The sequence below is a fragment of the Alexandromys fortis genome, unplaced genomic scaffold (genome assembly GCF_014885135.2).
Source record: "Alexandromys fortis isolate MF-2015 unplaced genomic scaffold, M_Fortis_MF-2015_v1.1 scaffold_68, whole genome shotgun sequence".
In the NCBI taxonomy this organism is placed as follows: domain Eukaryota; kingdom Metazoa; phylum Chordata; class Mammalia; order Rodentia; family Cricetidae; genus Alexandromys; species Alexandromys fortis.
Window position 1 is genome coordinate 1,145,984 of NW_026067948.1, and position 17,373 is coordinate 1,163,356.

At 39.4% G+C, this 17,373-nt stretch overlaps 1 protein-coding gene across 3 annotated transcripts in view; it reads right to left on the reverse strand.

The window, feature by feature from the left end:
• The window catches only part of Ankrd13c (ankyrin repeat domain 13C), a 45,605-nt gene that overhangs the window by 19,058 nt on the left and 9,174 nt on the right, over nucleotides 1-17,373 (reverse strand). For 2 of the 3 annotated variants that reach the window (XM_050149470.1, XM_050149468.1), the window contains exons 2-7: nucleotides 15,869-15,910; nucleotides 12,019-12,123; nucleotides 7,584-7,669; nucleotides 6,673-6,718; nucleotides 4,440-4,506; nucleotides 1,009-1,153 (exon numbers count right to left, since the gene is read on the reverse strand). In XM_050149470.1, coding sequence (XP_050005427.1) covers nucleotides 1,009-1,153; nucleotides 4,440-4,506; nucleotides 6,673-6,718; nucleotides 7,584-7,669; nucleotides 12,019-12,123; nucleotides 15,869-15,910 — 491 coding nt within the window. The remainder of the gene's footprint in view (nucleotides 1-1,008; nucleotides 1,154-4,439; nucleotides 4,507-6,672; nucleotides 6,719-7,583; nucleotides 7,670-12,018; nucleotides 12,124-15,868; nucleotides 15,911-17,373) is intronic. The other variant, XM_050149469.1, reaches the window with a different exon arrangement.

Sequence of the window (17,373 nt, forward strand, 5' to 3'; positions counted from 1 at the left end):
ACAGATACTAATCGGCACGGGTTACTTGTGGCATAAACAGCTGTAAAGCACTTAGATTATAACCCTAATATTAAGGGTCAGTAACCCAGAGTGACTGTTTTTGCACAGTTACCCACAGCACCTGGCAGCTCCTAGCAGTTATTCCATGTGTAATGGGAGAGAAGACAACTCTGGAAGTAGGTGATGGAGGAAAAATTTGGTCAAATCAGTACCTTATTTAAACATCTGTGACCCTCTGTTGCCGACTGCATCAGATTGTGAGGTAACTTCTGGCTCCAAGGCCTTAACACTCACTCACTTTTTTTCCAGTGGCCTGTTCCTGACTTCACTCACTCACTTCACTCCTCTCCAAAGAATACCTTTTCTTCTTTTCCCTTCTTTTCTCCTGTAAATCTGCATTTCTGGGTATGAGTTAGGAAACTATTGCATTAGTGCACACACAACATCGACTATGAAGTCCAATCTAAGACGGTAAGCGAAGAAGCAGCAACATGATGTGGAATGCCCAAAACAAAGTAAGCTAAAGGGAAGAACTCGAAAATCAGCACAGCACACTCAGGAGGCTGAGGCACGAGAAGCACCTGAGCTCAAGAGTCTCCCACCTCAGAGGAACGCAGAAACTATCTGCGGGACTTGCTTACAGCAAGAGAAGAAAACAAATGAGGTCATTCAACATACAGCAGTAGACAGAGTGGCCAGCGGGAGAAGAGGTGGAAAGCAAAGCTTGTGTTCTGATGCTGTGCATAAGTCAGTGACAACAGCAGCTCACATGGCCAGAAACAGGTTCAACACGGGGGGCCAGTGAAAACTAGAACCAAGGTCACAGGTCCAGGGAGCAACTGAACTCTCAGGGTGAAACCAGGAGGAAGAAGGGTGCAAGAAAGAATGATAGCCTTGAGAATTAACCGTATCAATTACACCTTACGCTTTAAATAAAGCAATTATACAAAGGGTTTGCTAAATGCACATTTTTAACCCTTTAGTGAAATACTAGTAACACATACTCACCTCATGATGTATTCGCTGATAAACTTTTTGTTCATTGTCTAATACTACAAAAGACTCAGAGGGTGCAGCATCCCCATTGAAGATGAAGCTTAGATCCCCTCGTTGGCACTTCATGTCAGTAAAGTCTATAAGAGTTGTGTCAAGCCTGTAAAAGATGGACAGGTAAAAACTGACAAAATTTGATAAAACTTTATTAATAATTTATAATTAATTATAAAATTAATAAGTTTTGTGCCTCCTAAACTCAAACTAAGATGGTAATATCATAGCCTAACTTAGAAATTATAGCTTAAAAACTAAATTTAAAATGTTATTAAAAATATTATTTGAATACATACTCTATTATCTATATTTCCCTTTTCTGAGCATTTAGTTAACCAAGCAAGAAAGAAAAAGGTCCCCATGGCAGTACTATCCCCCATCCTATACTACTACTTTCTCATTCCCTGTGCTGTACCTCCATAGGGAAGGCAAAAAGGGAGACCTCTTCAAGACCATGTCACTAGCTCAGCATATTACTCAAGGAGGCACAAGAACACCATTCTGATTATAACTGAATCTACACCTAATCACCTATGCAAACCTTAGTGTCTGCCTTTCACACTTACCAATCATGTCTACCTACAAAACTCCTGGCCTTTTTGTTGAGCTTCCCAGATTCAGTCAACCACTGTCTTTTTAAACAATATTACCACAGCCTGAAAGCCTTGTGGAATCTAAGGATCAGTTTTAGTTATCAAACTGACATAATCTAGAATCACCTGCGAAGAATTGTCTAAATCAGGTTGGCATTCTTATATAGGAATGTCAATGAGGAACTGTCTTGATTGCCTTAAGGGATGTGAGAAGACCCATCCTGAACTGGGAGGCACCATTCTCTGGTTTTAGGCCCTCAACTGTCAGAGGACGTAGCTTAATTCTAAACACGTATACATTTCTCTTTGCTCTTGACTATAGATGTGGTACAAGTGGCTGTTTCAGCCTTCTGTCACTAGGACGTCCTTGCAATGATGGATTATTCCCTACAATTGTAACTAAAATAAATTCTTTCCCTCCTAAGCTGCTTTTGTCAGGGTATTCTTTTTTTTCTTAATAAAGTTGTATTTATTTCTATTACTTTAAGTTATATGTGTGTGTCTGTGCGGGGGTATGTGCATAGGAGTGCAGGTATTCAGAGACCAGGGGTACTGGATGCACCTGGAGCTAGAGTTACAGGTGATTATGAGCCACCTGATGTGGTGCTGGAACTTGAACTCTTTGGTCTTCTGAAAAAGCAATACGTATGCTTAAACACTGAGCTATCAATTCAGCCCCAGCCAAGATATATTCTTATCACAGCAACAGAAATTAAGCTAGGACAGAAGTCAATCTCTACCACATGTTTGTAGACCTGCACATCTGCATGGTTACTGATAGAATCAGTATCTGTACCTGGTATATAGTCTAGCTGACTGGGGCGGTCTCTGACATTCTATAGATCACTACTTGGGAAATACTGGGATTAAAGAGTTTACCACCCCCTTCAAGTACTCAAGTATATTATATTATATTATATTATATTATATTATATTATATTATATTATATTATATTATATTATATTATACATTACTAGTCCAAGATCACTTACCAGCTGCTCAACAGTCTTTAATCTCAGAAACTCCTTAGCACAGCTATCAAGAGAGTCACCCCACTCCCAGAAAGTCATTGTGAGAGAGCTACTAATCTAAAAGAGAGTGACGGTGCTCACCCTCTTTTGTCTACTGAAGTACATATTCCTCTTTGACCATATTTCCACCAATTACTTGGATGACACAAAATAAACATAAATTCTACAGATCCCTCTGTTAATATTTTATAATTCAGCTTCCTCTGGAGTAATGCTTAGAAGGACTATCTTAAAACATTAAAATAATATTTATGAGATGTTAATTTCCCTTTTTAAATAAAGTCTTATAATCTAGGGGAAAATCTTTGCCAATCCAGCCTCAGCATTGTTCTGTGCCACTACTTCTTCAGCCTAAGGCTGGAGGAAGTCCCATGCCCGGGATTCCCTGAATTGTTTGCTCTCACCCTTCGACTTCTGCCACAATCCTCCTGTCAGACTCTCAGTCTGAGTTCCCAAGTCAGCATCTTCAGTTTACTTAGTAATGTGCATCCCATCATTCCCATTTTTGTCCCCACACCCCCCAGTGTTGGTGATCAAGTTCAGGACTTCACACACACAGGAAAAGTATTCCGCCTTCACATCATTTGCTAAGAATAGTCATACATAAATGTGAAACAAATTTTGAATTAGAAGTTTCTGAATAAACAAGAATCAAATACAACTAAGACATAAAATGATATTTAAAAATTATTAAATTTCTCTGAGCTTTCTCACCTATAAATGAAAAGTGTATATATATATTTAAAAAAATCCCTCAGCCAGGCGGTGGTGGCACACACCTTTAATCCCAGCACTCGGGAGGCAGAGGCAGGCGGATCTCTGTGAGTTTGACGCCAGCCTAGTTTTCAAGAGCTAGTTCTAAAACAGGCTCCAAAGTTATAAAGAAACCCTGTCAAAAAAAAACAAAAAAAAAAAAATTCAAAACATTTTTAATTCTAAGTACTTAAATTAATAATCTGGAGAAATGGAGATAGATATAGAAGACTATCTACATATACACACTTCATACATATATCTATGACCATGTATAGACATACAAATTGGAATATTTATTAGTATTAATTTGTAAATATACAATTTAAAAATATGCTACATTAGTAAGCTAAAAATATAAGCAATGACAAAAGTAAAGTTTTACAATTAGTAAAATACATTTACTTCTCATAAATTTAATTATCAATCATAGTTATGAAAGGAAAAGAACAGAAGAAAATAAAAATCATCCTTAACAGCTGGGCCACCGGTGGTGGTACATGCCTTTAACCCCAATCCTCAGGAGGCAGAGGCGGGTGGATCTCTTTTGAGGCCAGTCTGGTGTACAAAACTAGTCCCATGACAGTCAGAGCTACACAAAGAAACCCTGTCTCAAAAACCCAAAAACCAAACAAAAAATTCATCCTTAACATGTTGACTGAAATGGAAAGAAGACTGAAGACAGGAGCAGGAGATGGGTGGATGTATGGACAGAAAAAAGGGAAACGAAGGGTGTGGAAGACACAGAGGAAAAGGCAAGACGTGGGTGAGGTCCTCCTGAAGTGTCCTTACTCCTAATGAAACCCAAGACCAGAGAAGCACTGCAGCATGACCTCCTCTGGTGCTAGAGTCTGCTTAGATGACAAGCTATCTGGAACAGGTCTTACATGAGTAAAGTATCTGAATATATTACAGTATGTTAAGTTACTAAAGACAAGCAAACTATGACTGCAAAAGGTTTCCTCCAGACTTAGCTTTCTTCTACTCAGAACACAAAGCGCACCACCTCACCTGATGTTGATACCTTGCTTGTATATTTTACAGGCATCAGAAGGCAGAATTCGGGAAAGCAAAGGCACTGCAATTTTAGAAACAAAAAGTTAAAAAGTAAAGTCTAAGATATTTGCAATTTTAAAAAAAAAAACAGCAAACATTTTACTAATTCACAAATGTTCATAATTGTCTTTAAGAAAGTATCCTCACTCAGAAATTGCTCAACTGTGGAGTCAATTTACTTTACTAGGTGTGCCCTTAACCCTGCCCTGCAGTAATATTTTGTGATTTAACAAATAAAGCTTGCCTGAAGATCAGAATGTGGAGCTAAGCTACTAGAGGACAGGAAGTGGTGGCACAAACCTTTAATCCCAGCACTCGGAAGACAGAGGCAAAGGGATCTCTGTGAGTTCAAGACCACCCTGAGCTACACAAGATTGAATCTATCTAAAAGAGAAACAGAGCTCACTTAAAAGTGAGTGGTCCCAGCACTTGGGATCCCACACCTTTAATCCCATCACTAGGGAGGTGGAGACAGGAGTGATATGTCTGGGTGGACAGAATACAAGGTGGGAGGAGACGAGAGTTGTGCAAGTCAGTCGAGGACAGGATCATCAGCCCTTGGGTCTGAGCGCTGACAGAGGTAAGCATCTGTCTAGGGGCTGACCGCAGTGCTTCTCTGACCCTTCAGCTCTCACTCCCTAATACCCGACTCCAGGTGTTATTTATTAATCCATCCACTTCCAAGAGTAGCTAACTCCATCACTTCAGGGACTGTGTGATATACAAATGAAAAACATACCCTGAGGTCACTAAACGTTATTCAATTATAAACAAGTGATCATAGATCTTATCTACTAGATCCCTTAAATATCATTTGGAAAAAATAGCAAAAATGTAACATTTAAACAAGATCTCTGAAATGAGGCCACTAAATTTAAGTTTGAATCCCAAATACATACCTGACTGCCTCAATTTCAAAGTTTATATAAGAGAAACCACACCATTTGCCCACCAACTTCTATCTTCCTAGGTGTGTACACATGTAAAGGTCAAAGGCTGATGGTGAGACAGGGTCTCTCACTGAAGTAGGAGCTCATCAATTTGACTAGAATGGCAAATCTCTGAACCCTCCTACCTCTACCTCTGCATGGGATAACAAGCATACACTCCTGCATCCAGCAAAGAAATAGAACGCAGGTCCTATGCCTGAAAAGCAGGAACTTTACCAGCTGAGCATCTCCACAGACTCTCAGCTGCACTGAGTGATGATGACCTGTGGTGAGTGTGCACACCCATGCACTGTGAAAGTGTAACTTGCATTAAAGGGTTTCAATGTCAGGATGTAACTCTTCAAATTAAGTTGTTTATCAATCTTCCATGACCTCCAACTGTAAAATGTCTATTATTTTTCTACTACTACTGAATAGATGTAGCACAAATAATAAAGACCCCAAGACAGATACTGGGGTTCAAGATCAGAGGAGCAAAGCAGCCAAATCACTAGAGATTCTTACCTGTACGAAATCTCATCCCCCTTATATTTCTCTCTATGCTGGTATGGCTGACTAGTGTGGCTAGCTTTGGACTCTGATCTTTAGGCAGGCTTTATTTATTAAAACACAAATGACACTATAAATAGTTTTTAGTAAGATCTAAAATGACCTAGTTATGGACAGTAATAACAAAATGTACTATGAATAGAATATGAATACAGCACACAAATAAAACATATTATTTAACTTCCAAACTACATACAATTATATAAAATGGAATAGACTTCACAGTTTTGTCACTGCATGGCTTCAATAATCATTTTAGGGAAAAATATCACTAACCATTTAAATAACTTTATAATACAAATGCTAACTTAGATGCTAGCAAAAATGTTTATTGTATTAAGTATTAAATCTTTAATAAAAATAAAATTAAGCTGGGCAGCGCATGCCTTTAATCCAAGCACAAAAGAGGCAGGGACAGACAGATATCTGTGAGTTCGAGGTCAGCTTGGTCTACAGAGCAAGTTCCAGTGCACCACCTGGCCCAGCAATACAAAAGTTATTTTAAGTTAATTTTCCATCTTAAAAACTAGAATTTTGAGAGCTGCTTCTCTAACAGTAAATGGAATGTTACTCGTGGGTTTACAATGACTATGCTAAACACAATGGACATTTTCTCTAAATAAGTATCAAATATGTCATGCTAATATTTCTATAAATCCATATTTTATAACAAAACATAGCACTCTTACCCCAGCTTTGAAAATCCCAGTGAAGCTCTAGGTAAAAATCACCTAGCTGAGAAATAAAATATGAAAAATTATTAAATATACTTTAGTTTAGTTACAAGCTATGATACTTATCATTTTGTACACCCCCTGAAAAATACCTGATATCATTTAAGATCTAAAGACTAGAGGAGAAATGAAAAATTCTTCTATTTCTTATGTTTAGAGTTTGAAAAGAATGAAACTAGCCAGGCAGTAGTGATGCACACCTTTAATCCCAGCACTCTGGAGGCAGAGGCAGGTAGGTCTCTATGAGGTCAGCCTGGTCTACAGAGAACTTCCCAGGACAGACAGGGCTACATAATGAAACCCTGTACAGAAAAACCAAACAAACAAAAGACAAAAGAAGAAAAAACAAACTGTCAAAATACCTTCATAGAGCAGCAGCCTCAGGAGGATGGGCTATCTATCAACCATGATACCACGACATACCTCTTCTAGAGCACTTGTTCAGTTTACTAAACATAGTAACATCGTCCCAGTTCAATGAAAATGTTTCTACCAATAACACAACCACACATTATAACCCTAGATTTTTATTTCAATTACTTGATTTAAAAATGACTTTCACCATTTAACTGATCCTTACTTTACTGGGGAGGAATTTAACTGCACTTTAAAAGACTGCTTGAAGGGCTGGAGAGAGGCTCAGAGGTAAAGAGAACCTGCTGCTCCTGCAAATAAAGACCAAGTTCAGTCCCCAGCAGCCATGTTGAGCAGTTACCACTGCCTGTAACTCCAGTTCCAATGCCCTCTGGCCTCCTTGGGTACACTACTTATCTACACATACTTACACGTGCGCATCTTAAATGCTTTTTAAACCCACACTTATAGTTACTGTTTAAGTAAAGAATCAGCAAAGAAGCCCGGCTTACCTCTTTTAGGGCTTTTAATAACCGAGGTCGTTTTTCTCCAACGCTCTCCCTGGATTGCTGCTTGAGTTTCCTTAGAAGAGCTGTGACTGAAGTTTAAAGAAAACAACTGATTAGTATTTTTCCTTATTTTTTCTATAATTGTTAACTTTCTACAATGAATGTCACTGCTTTTTAAATTTTTTAAAATTTGAATATACTACTGGAAGTGTGTGTGTGAACATACAACATGTGAGTGCACGTGGTATAATGCGTGGTGCATATGGATAGAAAATGTGTATGCAAAAGTCAGGCAACTCTGTGGAGCCATTTCTCTCCTTCTACCTTGATGTGGGTTCTGTGTGCTGAACTCAGGTTATCAAGCTTCAATTGCTAGGTGGCAAGTGTCTTTACACACTAAGTCATCCTGCTGGCCCTTGTTCCTTTTCTTTCTTCTTTCTTTAAAAAGAAATAAAAGTTGTAAAATTTCAAAAATCCGAGTAGCAATAAATAAAACTCCCGAATATGAAACTTTTTATAAGATTTTCTTATTTATGTGTATATGAGGAGTGTGTGTGTGTGTTATGCTGTGTGCACAGGAGTCCAGAAGAGTGTTGGATCCCCTAGAACTGGAGTAACAGGCATCTGTGAGCCAGCCCCTCCCCTATATAGGGACAGGTCCTCTAAAGAGCAGCAGAGCTCTTACCTGCTGAGATATCTCTCCAGCCCCCAACACAAAACTTTTAAAAAGAACTTGCCTAGTGGGAAAGAAATCCTAACGTAGTAGTCTCAATTTATCTTTGCCTTTTTTAGTCATCTATTGATGGATTAACTGAATAAATCTTTAGTAGAGATAAAAATCTAAAAACAAGTCAGGTGGTGGTGGCACACTCCTTTAATCCCAGCATTCGGGAGGCAGAGGCAGGTGGATCTCTGTAAGTTAAGAGGCCAGCCTGGTCTACAAGAGCTAGTTCCAGGACAGGCTCCAAAGCTACACAGAGAAACCTTGTCTTGAAAAACAAAAAAAGAACAAAAACAAACAAATCTGAAAACAGCACACCCATAACAAGATCTCATGAAGTTGATATAAAGAACACTAGGTAATTAATTAGAAATGAGCTGATACACAACTGGAGCGCTCTGAAAAATGTGTTACACAAGAAAATCTTCCTCTCAAAAAAATACAAATGAAGTCTAAAAGAAGAAATCTTAGGTCTAGGTAGATGGCAAATCAGCACAGACTTTGGTATGCCGAAAATTTGACAGTGCCCAACAGAATACTCAAAACTACCATAAAAATCAGTATCCCATGACACAAACTATAAACAAGCCTAGAGACCAAAGACAACCGGAGAACAGGACAACAAGGCATAGCTGTCTGCATCAGGAAAAGCTGGGAACTCTGGGACACGGGTTAAGATGAAAATATTCATTTTCTCCCTAGGCCATCATTGCTCACTAGGTAAACACAATTTTGTTTTTTCTTTTCCTTTCCCTTTTTTTTGTTTTTCGGAGACCTGAGCAGCCTAGAACTCACTATGTAATGGACAATGACCTTAACTTCTCATGCCTCCAACTTCGCCGGTGCTCAAATACCCAGTTTTACACAGTGCTGGAAATCAAACTCAGGGCTTCATGAATATTATATAGTCTATCAATTGAGCTACATTCTTAGTCCTGACTGCTTATTCTATAGCACAAAAACATTAGCGAAATTAGCAGAAATTAAATTTAAAAGACAATCACAAAGCTTTTGCTAATAATTTATAATAAAGTTTCTGATTCTCCCCCAAAAAACGTAATCATCTATGCCATAGAAAATTTCAAGATAATGCAACTAAATGAAGACTTTGTTTGTTTGTTTATTTATTTATTTACTTATTTTCGGTTTTTTGAGATGGGGTTACTCTGAGTAGACTGCCTCTGCCTTCCCTAGTACTGGGGTTAAAGGTGTTCACCACCACTGTCTGGCCTACATAAAGAATTAAAAGCCATTTCCTTAAACAACATCACAAATACAATTCACACTGACATTTCTAAATAAATACCATTGGTTCAATTAAGTTAAATATTTGAGTTTTCACTTCACTTTGTTGTTTGGGTTATTCATGAGGTCGTTCCTGACAAGAAGTACAAACCAGCTTGAAACACACAAACTCTGCCTCTACCTTCTATGTGCTGGGTTATTGAGAGCTAAATATTTATGTGATAGGTTACAGTGAAATATAAAATTGAATACGCAGATGTCCTGAAATTGGATTTCCATTAAGAAATATTTCCTGGCTCTCGTCACAGATGACAAGCTCAAAATGTCCAAGAATCATGCCCTTTTTCTTTAAGGCACAAAGTGGCTTTACACATATTTTTACTGTGATAAAAAATCCTTGGAAGTCTCAAAGTCCTCACTAGTTTCCCTTCAAAAGAATCAAAGGAAGTCCTCAGACAAGCTACTACTCCATCCTTAGTTAGTCCTTTGATATGTACACTTTACCTTTGTCCCCTGAAATAATACTATGACGAGGTCTGTTTCTTCATCTCATAGGGGTTTCTGATTTTGTTCACAAAGGACAACTGTCAATATGTAACAAAAAATACCACATGCCAATTTTGCTGTTAAAATTCCATAGAAGTCTCATCACATATTACATTTTACAGTCAAATACAGGCTCATCATTCAAAGTTGTCCAAGCAATTCAGGCAACTCACATGTGTAATATGTGGATGACATACAACTAAATCCCAAGAAAGTTTCCAGAAAAATCTAAAACTTAGCACAGAAGACTGAGTCCACACAGCAGCCTGAAAGTACAAAATGCTACATAATTCTTCAATAAACATGATTTTTCTACAAAGCTGTTTTAAATTGATTTTCCCACATGAACTATGAAGTAATAATAGTACCAGTCATCCAGATTAAATCCAGACAACCGCTTCCAATTATCCAGATTAAAGCCTGCAAATGTGATCTGGGTATCAGGCATGGTGGTTGTTGTGTAACAGTTTCTTTGAAGATTAAAACATTCCATCCTGCAGGAAATTTTTTAAGCAGGAAGGTAAACAATTCAGAATAGCTTCAGAAAGTCTCTGAAATTGAGCAGATTCACTCTAAGAGTAAGTAATAAAAGCTGAGAGTTCATCTCATATCTAGCTAAGTCAAGCTGCAAAGAAGATTCTCAGATGGAGGCTGGAGAGATGGCCTTAACTCAGAGGTTAAGAGCTCTGGCTGCTCCTCCAGAGGTCAATTACCAGCAACCATATAGTGGCTCACAACCATCTAGAATGAGATCTGGTGCCCTCTTCTGGCCTGTAGGAATACATGCAGACAGAACACTGGGTACAAAAAAAAAGAAAAAATCTTTAAAAAAAAAAAAAAAAAAAAAAAGGCAACTCAGACAAGCAAAGCTGCAAAGACAATTCTTGACCAGCCACTCTCTTCCTGGAAGAAACAGAAACCAGCTGAGCTGCCTGGAAGAGGTTTAGAACAACTGAGACACCTGGAAAGGACACTCTCCAACCTGCTGATTGCCTGCAGACTGTGTGCTCCAAGTTCTAAACTTTGGGAGCTGGGGGGTGCGGGTGGGGGACTTTGGTGATGCAGCTGTCTTTTGGGTCATTTCTGATCCTTAGGTAACCCCTCACCCATATTCCTATAAGTAGTAATAATAAAACTCATTGGTTCACCAAACTGGACTTTAGCTAAGGAAAAAAATAGCCAAATTGTATGCTAAGGAGCTTCAGGAAGGCTTTAATGCCTAAGCAGCAGCAGCAGTTCAGAGAAGACACCCAAGTAGAACAATAAAAGTGAAGACGATCAAGCCTGACCCAGGGTGGGTAATTACCACCACCACCACCACCCCACCCCCGGCAAAAGGTTATAGCGGGGATGGAGATAGTTTGTCCAGTCAGGAAATCCCCCAAGAGCCAGATATAATGAATGAGAAGGGTACAGTCACTGTGCCAACTCAGGGCCACTCTGACCGAGGGATCCAGCAGGCACAGAAGAGGAAAGCATTCCCTTTAGCCCTGACTAGGTCTGAGCAGATTAAGACAGGCCCTGAATTTAACTGGGTGTGAAAAAATGTAGAAGCCCCTTCAAAAAGTTCCAAGATAATAGAAACATAATGGCTCAGAGACTAAACTAAGAGACAGCACAGTTCTTAGCTTTCAGGAAAGTCTACATCCACTGAAAGTAGGTGCGTGTTGATAGCACCATAATTTTTATTTCAATTAGTAAATCAATGTTTAAGCAGAAATAATAATTTGCCAGAAAAGACAATTGAATCTTGACTTCAAAAAGAAAAACAGCCCTAGTACCACAACCACTCAATGCTTCAAGGAGGACATGAGCAGGTTTTCCCAAATGACTCAATGTTCAAGTATTTCCAAGTTATGGATAATTCACGCGTGAGTTTGCAGACAACCTCAGCACATCAATCAGTATTTCTAAAGCACTGCTTACTCATCTGTCTGTCTCCATAGCTGATGGCTTCCGCCAGAGGGCTCCATCCCTGAGCATTTTTCACCTTTACGGGAGCGTTGTGAGCCAACAGTAAATGTGCACATTCTGCAACATAAAAATTAGTAATAATTATCAGACACACAATTTTTAGAATATTTAAATATGAGTGTTATGCAAAAGTTCAAGAAACCAGATTACTACATTTGTGAAATAATACCATTCTATGTATAATTAGTAACTTATAAACTCCCATGTATATAATCAGTTCCCCAGATTCAAAGGTACCCAACCTAGCTAAAAATAAATTGGATTCTCTCTAAAAATAAAGTACTGTTTTCTGTCTCCAAAGAATATTTGCGGCCGGGCGGTGGTGGCGCACGCCTTTAATCCCAGCACTTGGGAGGCAGAGGCAGGCGGATCTCTGGGAGTTCGAGACCAGCCTGGTCTACAGAACTAGTTCCAGGACAGGCTCCAAAGCTACAGAGAAACCCTGTCTCGAAAAAAACAAAAAAAAAACAAAAAAAAAAAAGAATATTTGAAGCGAGTTTCCAAAGACTGCAAGCTAACCTATGAACCTCAAGAGTTACTTTATATAAATATTTACAATTCAGTTGAGCATGGTGGTGCATGCTTTTAATCTAAGCACTTGGGAGGCAGGTGGACTTCTCAGAGTTGTCTGAAGGCTAGCCTGGTCTGCACATCGAGTTCCAGACCAGCCAGGGCTACATGGTAAAACCCTGTCTCAAAACAAAAGCAAACAAGAAAATATCTAAAACCCAGAAAGATCCAAAGAAGAAATTGCATACCTGTCATGTCAATGAAATGTTAATTCTTTATTTCAGGAAGAAAAAAAGTGTTTTCAAAAGCACACCGAGGGCTGAAGAGATGGCTCAGAGGTTAAGAGCATTGGCTGCTCTACCAGAGGTACTGAGTTCAATTCTCAGCAACCACATGGTCGCTCACACCATCTATAATGAGATCTGGTGCCCTCTTATGGGGTGCAGGCAATACGTGCGCACAGTACACTGTATACATAATAAATCAATCTTTAAAAAATGGATACCATAGACCTTTATCTCTTTGTATATAATGGTCAATTTATAGCAATTTCCTCCCTGAGACTATGGAACCTATCTTTATGGAAGATATCACTTGGATTTGTTTGTTTGTTTGTTTTTCAAGACAGGGTTTCTCTTTGTAACAGCTCTGGATGTCCTGAAACTCACTATGTAGACCAGGCTGGCCTCAAACTCACTGAGATCTACCTGCCTCTGCCTCCCAAGTGCTGGGATTAAAAGCATACACTACCAATGCCTGGCTTCCTCTTTACAATGAGTTTCAATGTAGTCATATCTTAAGCACTGTTGTGCACACAGGTTTGAATTAATGATTACCAGGAAATTTTTTTTCCAAATTGTATATGTCTAAAATAAGCTACCTGTGGTCAGACTCTCAAAGTCTGAACCAATACTGGCTGAGAGATGCTGAACGGAACTACCTCCTGATCTCCCATGGATCGTTACTCTGCTAGTGATTGCAGACACACACACACACACACACACCCATTAAATACTTAACTAAGCAGTTACTATATGTCTATTTAGGTATTTTTAGTGGTGGAGGTGGTGAGCATGTGCTAGGCAAGCATCCCATCCCCAAGCTGCATCCCCAGTCATTCCTAACTACTAGAAACTGAAAACAGAAGTGAAGGAAGATAAAGTCTTATTACCAGAACTTTTATCCTATGAGGAGGACAAGTAAATCATTTTTTAAAAATGTACCAACTTTTTGAAAGAACATGGTAGGGTGAGCTAAATGGCTTTACTTCAGCATTATTCTTGGTGATAGAAGGAATGACAATAGCAGAGAACTCCATTAGAATAAGAAATATAGCCGGGCAGTGGTGGCCCATGCCTTTAATCCCAGCACTTGGGAGGCAGAGGCAGGCGGATCTCTGTGAGTTCGAGACCAGCCTGGTCTACAGAGCTAGTTCCAGGACAGGCTCNAAAAAAAAAAAAAAAGAATAAGAAATATAGACATTTCATTTCTCAAAGGCATTGAAGAAAGTCTGTTCAAAATATGTGAGAATATGTGATATAGAAGACTGATTACTTTGGAGAATGTGGTGGCTAGCCCTTTTAACCCCAATACTCTCACAGAGGCAGATGGATGCCTATGAGTTTCAGGCCAGTTTGGTCTACCATAGTGAATTCCAGGCAAGCCAGGGCTACATAGTACAACTGTCTCAAAAAAAATAGATTCTTTTTTAATACAATGATAGCAAACTAAGTGTCCATCATGGGTTATAGACTCACAGTTCCACACACACTGCTAGAGAACTATGCGGTTCAAAGAGGAGCACTACAGCAAGGGACAGGAATGAGGGAAATGGTCAGAACACATGCAAGTAAGGGGTTAGCTCTTTTCAGAAAGTAACTTACTTCCTGTCAACAAGTGATGCAACCAGAGAAGCAGGTTACACCATCCAGTGTACTGGACAGAGGAAAAGCTCTCCATGAACATTCAGAGGCATCACTCCAAGACTATTTACTAATTAGAGTAGAATGTCTACAGCAGCCACACCTACAGCATCACCAATCAAGGGAGAGGACTTAGAAACTGATATAGAAAAGCACAATATGAGCCGGGCGGTGGTGGCGCACGCCTTTAATCCCAGCACTTGGGGGGGGGGGGTAAATCTCTGGGAGTTCAAGGCCAGCCTGGTCTACAGAGCTAGTCCCAGGACAGGCTCCAAAGCCACAGAGAAACCCTGTCTCGGGGAAAAAAAAAAAAAAAAAAAACCTATGAAGAAGTGGGAATATCAGATAACTGTGAGACACAACTCACCACAATCCTATGCTTGCCCCAACTTCAAAGTCACAGCACAGGCTGGTTCATTAAGGCTCTAGAGTAAACTATTGGTTTTAGCAATTTGAGTTTTCTCAAATGGATTTTACCTGGAAACTCTATTTTCTTCTGGCTACTTATCAGTATTTCCTGAAACTAATATTTTATGAAGTTTTTGAACATGTATTCATTTATTTTATGTTTTTTCCTACATGTATGTCTGTGTACTATGTGCATGCTTGGTACCCACAGGCTCAAAGAAACAGTGTTAACAAATGGTTGTTAGCGCCAGGCAGTGGTGGCGCACACCTTTAATCCCAGCACTCAGGAGGCAGAGGCAGGCAGATCTCTGTGAGTTCAAAGCCAGCCTGGTCTACAGAACTAGTTCCAGGACAGGCTCCAACGCTACAGAGAAACCCTGTCTCGAAAAACCCAAAAAAAAAAAAAAAAAAAAAGTTGTTAACCACTATGTCACTATGTGGGTAATAGGAACTGAACCAAGTCCTCTACAAGAGCAATTAGTGTTCTTAACTACTGAGCCATCTCTCTTGTCCTTGGTTAATTAATTTTTTTAATATTTATTTATTTATTATGCATACTATATTCTGTCTGTGTGTATGTCCGCAGGCCAGAAGAGGGCACCAGACCTCACTACAGATGGCTGCGAGCCACCATGTGGTTGCTGGGAATTGAACTCAGGACCCCCGGACGAGCAGGCAGTGCTCTTAACCTCCGAGCCATCTCTCCAGCCCGGTTAATTAATTTTTAATGACAAAACTGAGGCCATCGAGATGGCTCACTGGGTGAAGACTCTTGCCACCAAACCTGATCCCCAGGAACAACGTGACAGAAGAAGAGAACCAACTTCCACAAGTTGCCCTTTGATTTCCATACACATACTGGGGCATGCATGAAATCACATACATACACACAAATAAATTTAATGTTTTTAATGACAAAACTGATGTGTGAGTGAAGTTAAACATTAAAAGTATTTACTAACCTTTATTTCCTAACATCACAGCAAGATGTAAAGGAGTATTTCCTAAAATTGAAAACAAAATTAAATTAGAAGCCACAACAACAACATGAGTTTTATTTAAATGTGAGTTCAGCTCCTTCAGGATTGTTGTCACCAAACTCTTAAGCAGAAGTAACACGTTTGTTTTCTAAGACAAACTCAGAATGGGACAAAAGTGAAGCTCTGAGTACCTTTCCTGCCCTGCCCAAAAGTAACCAGCATGACATTCACTCTCTGAGATGTTCCCACAGGCTTCAGATTCCTTTTGCTGCTCATTTATCAAATCAGTCTTTGTCCTTTTAGCAAATAATTCACACATCTACTTACTATGTAGACCAGGCTGGCCTTGAACTCACTATCTGCCTGTCTCTGCCTTGGTGCTGGGATTAAAGGTATGGCTCACCACGCTCCACAGGTCAGACACATCTTTAGGTTTCCAGATTGCATGAACAAGTAGGTAGCACCATTCCACAGGTAGGGACCCTGAACTAAACAAAAGTGGTAAAGAAAAAGCCCCTTGAATGTGGAAATTCTCCTGTTCCAGGTTCTTCAAACTGTGAGCAAGCAGCGCAGACTGCTGTGCCACAGCTGTAGCAGCTCCTGCCCTGCCATCACACTCTCCCCAGCCTGGCACAAAGGGTACCCTTTCTCCTTCAAATTGCTTCCAAGGTATTTGATCACAACATGAAAGTAATTTAATACACCACCAATACTACTCAAGTTGGCCAAGTCAAAGCAGTCTCTGTGAAAATCCCAGTAATATTTCTCGAAATGACAAGCTGGTATTAGAATTTATACGAAATTCTCAAGGAACCCAGAACATCATCAACTCAGAGTTGGCAAATGGCAAAGCTTTCCTGGACCCTAGCCACTATCTCTTGTGAATGGTTTATGGCTGTTCTCAGAACAGCCTGTAGAGCTGGCAAGCCTAAGAGAGTCACTTGTTGCCCCTGAAGTAGACCTACTCTAACCAGCTATCGGCATTTGGTTTCTATGACAGAGCCTAGACTTTCTAGAAACCATCACATTACACGGTATTTAAATGTCCTCTCATAGCTAAATTTACTTAACTCTGGCATTTAATATACTGTATTTTATAATGTTAGAATCATAAAAACAAAAACTAAAACACCATATAATCAAACAATCTCACTCTGGGGTATATATTAAAGCAGTAGTTCTCAACCTTTTGGGAGTCAAACAACCTCTTTCACAGGGCTCACCTAAAACCATCGGAAAACACAGATATCTACACATTACAGTTCATAACAAAAGCAAAATTATTGTTATGAAGTAGCAACAAAAATAACTTTATTTTTGTTGGGGTTCACCTCAACAGTAGGAATTGTATTATAGGGTCTCAGTATTATCATTCTGTCAAAGAGACATCTGCACGCTTGTGTTTATTGCATTACAACAGTGAAGATACCGTCAATCAAGTGTACACCAAAAAAAAAAAAAAAAAGGACTTTTAAGTGGGCAGTGAA